At 39.8% G+C, this 11,309-nt stretch overlaps 1 protein-coding gene across 1 annotated transcript in view; it reads right to left on the bottom strand.

Moving 5' to 3' along the window:
- Window positions 1-1,218: 1,218 nt before the first annotated feature.
- Window positions 1,219-11,309, bottom strand: part of LOC127636340 (lysine-specific demethylase 2B-like) — a 27,901-nt gene continuing 17,810 nt past the window's right edge. The window contains 10 exon segments of the mRNA XM_052116792.1: window positions 1,219-1,804; window positions 2,097-2,315; window positions 2,507-2,668; window positions 2,777-2,940; window positions 3,770-4,587; window positions 4,675-4,965; window positions 5,124-5,210; window positions 5,431-5,574; window positions 5,667-5,918; window positions 10,591-10,677. Of these exon segments, the coding sequence (XP_051972752.1) occupies window positions 1,623-1,804; window positions 2,097-2,315; window positions 2,507-2,668; window positions 2,777-2,940; window positions 3,770-4,587; window positions 4,675-4,965; window positions 5,124-5,210; window positions 5,431-5,574; window positions 5,667-5,918; window positions 10,591-10,677 (2,406 nt within the window). The 3' untranslated portion in view covers window positions 1,219-1,622.

Here is an 11,309-nt window from a genome sequence, read left to right as displayed (position 1 = left end):
GCCCAACTCTGAAACAGGTATCGATTCTTTTGTTCAACTCCATAACTTTATGAACAGGATGTTGTGCTTGGCTCAAAATAATGAATTGAAGTTCTTTAAGGGTTGGTTCACCCAAAAATGAATATTATGCCATAATTTACTCACCCTCAAGCCATCCTAGGTGTATATGACTTTCTTCTTTCAACCAAACTCAATTGTCACTTCTCACCAGAGCTTGTGCTACACCTACGTCATACGCCGAAACTCGACTCTTTTGTGAATGCACAGATGGCCGTTACTGGAAGCCAGTTATTATAGTTTAAAAAGTTAATAATATGGATATTTTTTCTTACAAAAAAAAACATCCCTTCGCATCAGAAGGCCTTTATTAATCCCCTGGAGCCGTATGGATTACTTTTTTGATGGATGTATGCATTTCTTTGGGCTTTAAAATCTAAGGTACCATTTACTCCCATTATAAAGCTTGGAAAAGCCAGGATATGTTTTAATATAACTCCAATTGAGTTTGGCTGAAATAAGAAAGTCATCTACACCTAGGATGGCTTGAGGGTGAGTAAATGATGGGATAATATAAATGTTCCTGATTTTGCACAATAATCTTACTTCTAACATTGTAAATTTTACAGATAGGAATTAAAAAAAAATTCACACAGTCATGAAAAGTTCAAAGATGCAAAACATCATTACTGGAAAAAATAGCTGTATTTTTAAGATCAAACAGTGCAAATACATATTCTCTCTATATACACACATTAACGAAGCCAAGGGAAGTAATGTAGTCATATGGAAAATGGAATGTACCTGTACAACATCTTATAATAACTTAAGAGGACAACAGGTCTTAAATTAACATTACAAAAACATCCACACAGTTGTCAACTAGTATAGATAGGAATTTGTTTAACTTCCTACAGCGTTGAAAAAAAATGCAGTACTTTGTACTGACTGAATACTGTCAATAAAGTCTATAGGAGTGCATTAATACTGCACATAAAGAGTGAAATCCCTTCTGATTCAAAAATGTATACTGCATGACGCTTAATGTTTGCATGGTAATGAAAAAAAAAAATAACTTAAACTTTTCTGATAAAGAAAATAACAGTCAGTTTCATCACTGCAATACTGCACTTATGTGACACTTATTTTTGTTTTTTAATTTACAGTGATTTTATATTATATATATATATATATATATATATATATATATATATATATATATATATATATATATATATATATATATATATATATATTCTGCCAAATGTTATGGGTAAATATGCCTTTCAATGCCACTATAATGATAGCACGCTCCTCCAGCTGTGCCTTGTAAATGTAAAAAATTTTATGTTTGTTGTAGATGCACAACATAAACAAATAAATATAAACAGTGGAAGGCTAAATTGGCCACCAGAAATTAATACATTTCTTTATTTGTGAGCTCAGGAGTCAGTGGATTCAGGCTTGGAGTGTTTTTTAGCAATTAGCCATTTTTCACTTGCTGGTTTTCTGTCGAGTGTGTTAGCCTTCACACGTCCCATGTTGAAGAAAGGCGTAGAAAATGGAGGGCGAAGTGGTTCGTTCCCTGGGTTTCTCGGTCAAGTTATTGTCAGTGTCTTTGTTGACTAGCTCAGTTTGCTCAGTAGTTTTTCCTCTATTAGTTCAAACTGCACACTGACAGACATTTCTGCAATGAACCGTTCACATCCCTCTTTGCTCACTTGCTTGCAGTAGCGCAGGTCGATGTGACAAATGTTTCCACAGCGCTTGAAGTAGTTCAGAGACAAGTCTGTAACTCTGTTACAAACTGGAGGAAAAGGAAAAGGGATTTAACGCACACATTATTAAACACTATAAATAAACTTTACCTGACTACAACTATTGCCAGACCTAACACTAACTAAGGTACTTTGGTATTACCATATTTTTTGATGCAATAAAATGGTAATATCAATAGATTTTTTTAACAAGGATGGTACAATGGAATTTCCATGTTAATACATTGCAGTACCATGTTCATACAATTGTATAAAAATATGGTAATCCATAGTATATGGGTGTTTTACAACCCACTAAGCTGTCAGTGTGTTAGTATTTACCTGACAGGTTGATGTATGTGAGAGAATCTCTGGTCATGGTACCAGCTGCCGTGAGGATGTTGACACTCTGGTCATTGATGTGGTTACAGTAACTAAGGTCCAATTGGGATAGTGAGGGCATGTGTTTAATGATCAGCTTTAGGGACGAGTCTGTGATGTCCAGACCAGCTAGGCAAAGATCATCCACGTTTCTCAGTTTACTCCTACTGTCCAACTGACCTGAGAGACATGGAAAGACACCAATAAGCACATATTACTGTACAACTTTCTGCCTACCCATTGAGGCGCTATAAGAACAATGATAAGAACCACCAAATTTGTAGAAGGAAATTACAGTCTGTTTTTATAAAATGGATCAAATGTGTTAGTCCGATTGCACTCAAACTGGAGTTAATGCTATCATTCAATACCTGGTCTGTTTTCTGTTGGGGGGGACAGTAAGTCTCTTATCTGGTTATCTTTCAGTCCCTCTACCCACTGGACATCTAGAGTCCGTAGCAAAGGACAGCTGGACGTGCATAAAGCTGATACAGCTGCCCACGAGCACCCTGCCAGCAACAGAATCCTCAGACCTGCCGGGAAAAGCAACACAAAAAACTCTAAACACATTATCCAATAAACACAAAACAAGGAAGCCAAGGAGTACCTTAAGTCTTTGATATAATAGTGCATGCATGTACCAGGTAATCTGTTGATTAGCCAGCTTAGCTGTTTCTTAGAGATGTTGGTCCAGCTCAGGTCTAGAGAGACGGGCTGTCTGCGGATAATGCCGCTCAGCATGAGAGGAGTGATGGACATGCAGCGGTTTAGACTGATCTTGGTCCACAGTCTTTTATCACAACACCTGAGGAAGGAAGACAAACAGAATTAACCTTATTGAGCAATATAACAAGTTTGGCACTAAATGGGCTTTATCCTCAATAGGAGGACCCAAACATCTGAGATCTGAGTGATTGTTCAAACAGAAAGTATTTATGTGATCCTTCAGAAACATTTCCAATCCATTGTTTTCTTTTTTTCAAGATAAAAGTTATAGGTGTGGTTAATGCTGCATTCATGTTGTTTCGGGATTACTGTAATTGCAAGATGACAATGGTTTCTATGATAATGCTCACAACGCCACATTGGATACATATACAGCTTTGTTGGGAATTACAGCCAAATACTTACATTAATTAAACTATATTCTTGCTAAATATTAAAGAACAAGGATAACGTACCAGATAACACTGGCTACAATAAAATGGCTAATCAAACGGAAATATATGTAGAGGCACCTAACTACCTTTACCTGTTGCGGATACTGCCATTTTGGTTACTGATAACAAAAAGGTGGAATGTGGGAGAAGACGGCTCATTCATAATATACCCATTGCCCAACTTGTGATTACAGATTTGACAAAGACATGCACTGCTTTTACAAGTCAGAAACTCACAATTACGGTAATTCCGACATGAAGTACAACACTGAGTTTTCCTCAAGACTTTGAGGAAAGATGGGGGCAAACATCAGATCAATAAAAACACTTTGCAGGAGCAACTGGATCTAGATCAATCCATACTCACTAGGTTCTGTGGGAAGGGTTAAACCTCTTAAGATGTGTGGTAGTAGAGAATAAAAACTCTGCACAACACTTGATAATGCCTTCTTTTCTAGTTGCCAGAAAACGTACCATCTGTTCCAGGTCTTGCAGATCTGCATACAGACGCACAGATCTTCGTGCGTGAGATGGCTGAACACTGCCATCCACACCTCTCTCCGCATTATGTGGTTTTTCCCATCGTCCAGGGGTAGCCGGTCAGGCGGCGGGCTGATCGGAGGTGGCCGAATAACATGTCGCTCCATCTGAACACATTTTAGTGGAGAGCGACAAGGTGTTGGCCGCACGACAGGTGTGGGTGTAGTCCTGATCCAGCCCACTGGGAACTGCTCTCGCAGGGATCTGTTTAGTTCCCGCTTAGGCCCCAGCCAGTGTCTCAGATGGCTACTGCCACTATTCAGTGGTTTTATGTCCTCTCCATCACTACCCACTTCCATCTTCACCGTACGGCCATTCTGATAGGCCAATCGATCCTCTGTCTTCTGGATCTCCTGGTTCAACTGTTTACTCGGTTCTTTGTTGGGCAGGTGAAGTTTACGTCTTGGTTTTCGCTGGCTCTTCACCTGTGCATCACCACCTGAGTCACTGCTGGGCCCTGCCTGTGGAGAACTGCCCTGTGATTGGTCAGTCTTCCATAAAGCTAAGGTGCTGTGCAAGTGGCTGGGTGCAAGTTTCCCATTCTTCTCTCTGCTACACTTCTCCTTTTTTGTCTCCTCTTCCTCCTCTCTTTCATCATATCCATCCTCCTCTTCTGAGGGCATGAATCTAAAGGGTCTCCTCTCCAGTTCTTGTCGGTTATCCTCATTATCCTCCTCACCATCTTCTCTTTCCGTCTTGATCTGTCGCAGGACCTTAGCGGTCGACAGATAATCAGGCTTTGAGCTTTTCTTCTGTGGATTCAAAAGAGGGTCAAAATACATGCTTTGCAAAAAAATATTTTATTTCTTATTGCTTTTACTTATTAATTTCCTCACTACCTTTTTCTTGATATTGAAATCAGAGTCTGAGTCCTTGTCAAAGTGTTTCCTCTTCTTGCGGAGTGGGTTGTCCTCGAATTTGGGCTTCAGTAGACATTCTGGAGTGACACCTGGGGAAGGTTTCTTTAATGTGTCCTCTGATTTACACATAGGATTATCCTCTTGCTCCGTGTTAGACTCGGTAGACATGTTTGAGTCTGGCTCATCCTTCACATCCCGGTTCAATCGCTGCTCTTTGAACAGCGAGCCTGGGAGATTGGAGGCGTACTTAAACCCTGGGCCTCTTTTTTGCTTTGTGGCCAAAAGGTGGAAAAGAAAACAAAACAACTTTATATCCAACACCGAATGTAATTGTTATCTCTTAAAAGTTTAAATTGTTGTCATCATTTACAAGCCTTGTTTTTTTTTTTTTTTTTTTAAGTGTGATTAGGTAAGACAATGATGCCTACTTTCTCTGTCTTTCCAGAGTGATTGCATTTTGGACACTCCCAGCAATTTGGCAACTCGTCATTCACAACACCACCAGCATCCTTCTCCTGAGCAAGCGAACACAACAGGAGAAAGACAACATTGTACATCTAAAATTATAAAAGGGTTATGTCTAAAATATTTTTTTTATTTGTTTCACAGCATTAAGCAATAAGTAGACACAGTAGCCTAGAAAAATTATATATATATATATATATATATGAGACAATATAGATGCTGAACTGATATGGCTCATATATCAAGGTTTCCATTTTTTTAAACCCTGACCTTCAGGCAAGCTGGATGGATGATTTCATTGCAGGTGGAGCACTCCATGAGCATCAGGTTGAACTTGTCTTCCTCGTTCTCTACAGTGTCTTCTTTCCCAGCCTCTCCACACACCAGACACACAGCAGTGTGAGGTAGAACAGGCTGCAAAACATACAAAGAGGAGTGATGAGCACCTCCAAACAAGTAGTTCAGTAGATAAAGGGGCACATCTGAAACTAATCACACAGACTGACCGCTATACACTGTCTCATGATGCAGGACTGCTTCATGCGGCCTGGCCCTCCAAACTTCTTCATGTCCTTGCAGAAGTGGCACTCCCCACACTCTTTGCGTGTACATGCCTCACACTTCCTGCAGCGTGTCCGTCTGTGCCGAGCACTAGATGAACCACGACTGGACGAGAGCTTTACTACTCCCACTGTCAGGCCTGCCACAGCGGATGGAGATGAGCCCATCTTGGGTTTTGGCCGATTAAGCGGCCATGGCTGAAACGCACAGTATACCAGAATGTTGTTAGTCAAAAGCTTGTAGGCCTTTTGATTATTATTTATACAAGAGTCATGGGAAAAATTAAAAAGGATTAAATTAGACAGGTTTTACAAATGACCAAACAGAAGAAAACAAAAGTGATCATGTATGGGTTAATGTACAGTTAGCTGGTAATTATTGCAAAATAAACCCAGACAAATAAAGATACAAATATAATAAATGCTTCACAAACCGATTATCCTTCAGGCCTCACATACAGTAGACCAGACGAATCTCAGGGTTCATATAGTTCAGTTTGAATTGAACACGCACTTATGAACATTTTTTATATGCCCCTGATATTCTTTGCGGTTATTCACTTGGCATATATTAAAGAACAATAAGTCAGTATACAGATGCAGGAACATGTATTAAACAAGCCTAATATATATATATATATATAGATGTAATTCCCATCAGCAATTATGATAAATGTGAACTTTGTTTCCTTAGAAACGCAAATTCTCCAGAATTGAGCATTTAGATATGTTGTGTAATACAGCAGGATTGGTAGCAATAAAAGATATCAAAATGAGTGTAAGTGTTTGTGTAGCTACCATTAGATTGCCTTGATGGGAACCACTTCACATTATTGACTGTTTCTCTTTTGTTAGAACCTTTGTTTACCCCCATGTTTTTCTTGGCCATTAGGCCAAGATTATAAATAACAAGTAAGCTCAATACATAAACACACACTCATATACTCTCATAAACCAAAGTAATTGTCAAGGGAATGCCACTTCAAACAGCAGTATTACACATCCCCAGAGTTGTCATGTCCATATTAAGCACAAGGCTGATGACTTGGATTTGGCATCCCAGCAGGCACGGCATGGCTTTCCTATCCTGCGCAGGGCACCATGGGACATGAGTTGATTGATGGGAATGGATCTGGCTTCCACCCACTTTATGAACCTCCAGTAATGGAGAGGAAAACATGAACAATCGTATTAGCTGCAGGAGGAAAGTGTAACCTGATCTTCTCAATAGATATGTTTCTTTTAAACAGCCTAAGTGGATTTCTCAGCCCCTGAGAGTTGAGATTAGCTGTTCAGAAGGAGTCGAAAGTCCTGTTTGCATGGAGCTTTAGAAGTGATGCTTGTAGTAGAATTAAATTGTAATGGTGTGTGAGAAATGCAATTTAAAATAATGCTTCAGTAGATGAGGAAAAAACAAAAACATTGAGTTTTTGCTGAAATGGTTAACATGTAGAGGAAAGGAGAAAGATGTTTCACAACATCTCAGACATGAGATGTTTTCTGTATGAAAACAGAAGCGTGAACTGAAGCATGTGGTCAGCTAAGCCGGAGGAGAGAGAGACAGTTATGTGGCTGCCAGTGGGAGAAACTGACTGTAGCATTCCTGGCCAAATCTAATATCTTTTGCTGATTTCATGGAAACATCCTAAATTTGTATATCAGTGGTGGAGAGAGAAGTCTCAAACTGGCTACTTTGACCCAGGTTCAAGACGAGCCTGAAATTTCATCATATCTGTTCCAGCGAGGGTCCCTCAGGACCATCACCCAGAGGAACCCAGAGTCCAGGTCTCAACACATTAAAACTTTGCTTTTCACAGCTAGAGTACATGTAGGCAAGGGCGGTAATGGAATAAATAAACAGCCTGAGTGTCTGGGATTAAAATAATACCTGATCAAAGTGAAGATATATTTGGCTTCTCATTGTGTAACCACAAAAATGATGAGAACATCTAAGTCAACTTCAACTGCAGACCATTACCAAAGCACTTGATAGTGTGCATATGCTATAATAGATTAGTATGGTAAACAGATTTGCTTTCCATCATTAGAGCAGTTTACTGACAAGGTCAGAAGTTAGACGCGGCATCCACCACATTATAAAAACCACTGTGGATTTGAGATATGAAAGAAACGGGGGCCTGTGTAGCTCAGCAAGTAAAGACGCTGACAACCACACCTGGAGTCGCAAGTTCAAATCCAGAGCATGTTGCCTTCCTAAGCAACCAATTGGCCCGGTTGCTAGGGTGGGTAGAGTCATGTTGGGTTAACCTCATCTTGGGCCTCGACACTACACCACCACGAGGACCTAGAGTGCATTGGGAATGCCAAAAGGGGGAGAAAATCCCCCCCACACCAAAAAAAAGATATGAAAAGAAACACAGGCGACAGACAGGTTTATGGTAGATATTGAGGGCAGTCATAAACTGGCATGGATTTTGATGGTTCCCAAGCATGCAGTACTATCATTAAATCAGATAATATTTATCTAATTTGCCAATTCATTAAAAAAAAAAAGATTTTTTTTGTCTCTGCAACACAAAAACAACAATCCCCACCTCACTCCCAGTTGAAGTATAATGGCAACTTGTAATACCATTGGCTGGGCATGATGATGAATTTGATACTTAACACTAAACTCACAAAACTTGATGAGGCAGATATCAGCAAAATAGTCATAATCAGTCCTAAGCAGAGGTGACCAAACAACAAGATATTAACTGTCACAAATCAGAATCCTTCTCAATCACTACTGTGGCAGTGAGAGAGTCACTTAAGTCAGGAAGTATTTAAAAAAGTGGGTTCTAATTAGTGTTAATTTGCCAAGTCAGCACACTTATCGGTGAGGGAAATCTCAAAAATAGCACAAGTTGACACCCTGGCTGATTTATCAGTCTATCACTAGTTTAAGACTAGTTGGTATTTTTTTGGTATTTTTAGTAACATTGACAAATAGAGTAATGTAACAGAAGAGTTGATGGAGGCTTTACAAAGTTGACCTGTTTAGGGGTAAATTCACAAAGACAGGGTGTGCTGATATCAGACCAGCTTTTTTAGGACTCCTATTAGTATGCCCAATATTAAAATCTGGTCCAGGATCAGGATACCCCTATGTTTTGATACTTCACAACAGGAACATGCCTGGACTGTTTGACACATTGGCTTTTTGTTCTTCCCCTCCCCCGTACACTAATCTTGTAAGACCGGCTCACAGAGGCCCTTGTTGGGCTGTGGCCAGAAAAGTTACAAATATCCTGGAAATTGAGGAAGTCCAATAATACAATGATCTATATTACAGTATTCTTTGGATCAGTAAATGAGCCATGAGAGTAAATGGTCTGTAATGAAGGAAATGTAGAGTGTTTTCACCTTTACTAAATCCACTGAGATTTACATTTACATAAATTAAAGAAATAGTTCACTTAAACATCGAGTCAAACCCAGTATTTTTTTCTGTGGTACACAAAAGGTGAATTTAAGAATATGTGAAGAAAAGACAGCATAAAAGTACCATAAAAGTCATCCACACAACTAGTGCACTATAAGTCTTTTGAAGCTACATGAAAGCTTTGTAAGAGGAACAGGCCAAAGTTAATTGTAACTGCATGGAAAAGAGCGACCAGTACAATTCTTCAAAATGTGTGATTTTGTGTTCTAAATAAAAAAGAAAGTCATATGGGTTTGGAAAATGAAGGTGAGTAAATTATGACAGAACTGTAATTTTGGGTGAACCATTTCTTTAACAGATGTGGACTCATGATCATATGATAAAAAAATCTATCAGCTGCTTTTCCTCTTTGAACTTGTCTTACTCAAAAGACAATCAAGAAACTTGTCCAATCCAACCAACAGATGTCAAGCTGAACCAAATGAAAACCAGGCAGTCAAGTTGTCAAAACTGGATTCTCACATGTCATTTTAGTTATCAGCGTTCACCAAAGACATCTGACAGCTCATATGACCCCCTTATCATGTAAACTAACTCCAGTTACGCATGCAAATACACAAACACACACGCTAGTACAGCGGCATGCTTCCTCTTGCATGAGGCTGTCACCTCTCCTCTGCTTATGTCTAGCATATTCGCACTGCATGTTTATGATGCCCCTTTTCAAGGCCGTAACCATGTCGGTCCAAATCAGTGTTGCTAACCTGCTCAGGCTCCGATCTCTCATAATCCTCCTCATCAGCAGTCAGCGACATGGTCATGGCTCTTAGAGTCTGCTCATTGCTGCGTTAACTGGCATGGCTGCAGTTCCAGCTTGCTACTGGCAGCGAAGCAACCTAGCCCTTCTTTCTGTTCCTCAGCCATCTGAACACACAAGCTAGAGCAAGATATGCTCATGTATATCCAACAGGAGGAGTTCTGACAAGGGGAGGAACAGTAGAGCCAATGGCTCTAGAGCATGCAGATCAGGCTCATTAATATGCATCTAGACAGCTTGGTGGCCACCAATGAGGTGAGGGCATGTAGAACTGAAGTGCTGCATGTACAAACAGGGTCATGGGATAAGGAAGAAAGGCCAGTCAGGACAGTATAAGGACAGATGGTATTCGATCACAAAAGACACACATAACGAGTGTGAAAATTCAGCAGCTGGGCTTTTAATAGTGCAGACAAGTTTTAGGGTTGTGAAGTGGGGATTGTATAAAATACAACATCCAATCGTGGGTGTCACAGTCAATGGGGAAATAAAGAAAAACAAGTAAATAAGCACAGATCTGAATGTGATTGGTCAGGTCTAATTATCAGGGAGTGACAGCACCTTCCTTGTGTCAAAGATGATTCATCATTCAATGTGAAGTTTAAGGAATCTTGCTCCACCACATAGTTATGTTTCTAATTGTTTTTGCATATAATAAACCCTCTCACCTTGCCTGTCTTCTTCGGCCAGCATACAATAGGAGAACCAGTGATGGCCAACTTGGGATTGTCATCTGCATGTTCTTTCAAGACAACCTGTTCAAAGACAAAGCAGACAGAAGAATGGAATGTGACAAATCTGTCCACTAAAGACCATTGAGAGAAGTAGAACAATAGAATAGAAAAGAAGAGAATCTTGCATTCTCTGGAAAATGTTTGGTGTCTGAACAATTAAAAAAAAAAAATTCAGTGTACACAAACAACAGATTGCATCCTTTTGAACTCCTTTTATACCAACTCTGAAATATACTGCAATGTTTTGTTTTAAATTCCTGTTATGCATGTTATACATGCCAACCTTTTGTACCTAGTAGGGTTTGAACCCACAACCTTTTAGATACATGCCTAGGTCTTTAAGCTATAAGCTACACCTAACACAAGTTAAAGTGCTTTTTTTTTTTTTTACCATCGGGCTGAACGGTTCTGAGCATGGCGAGTAACAGTTCGAGTATCGTTTCCACGCGAGCATGGTTTAGTACGATTACAAACAATTCCCAGCACGGATTTCTCAGCACGGATAGCTAACCGCACTCAGGACTGAGAACTGTGCTGGTGGAATGGCTTTAGGAGGGTGCTGACTTAAGATTGGTCACTTGCTCAGTCAGTCCATTCTAATCCTGATGTTGCAGCACCACAATGGAAAAAGAACCCATAAACAGATTGGCACA

This window comes from Xyrauchen texanus, chromosome 44, assembly GCF_025860055.1.
Source record: "Xyrauchen texanus isolate HMW12.3.18 chromosome 44, RBS_HiC_50CHRs, whole genome shotgun sequence".
Lineage (NCBI taxonomy): Eukaryota > Metazoa > Chordata > Actinopteri > Cypriniformes > Catostomidae > Xyrauchen > Xyrauchen texanus.
The sequence above is the reverse complement of the archived record's forward strand: the minus strand, read 5'-3'. Positions and strand labels throughout refer to the sequence as shown.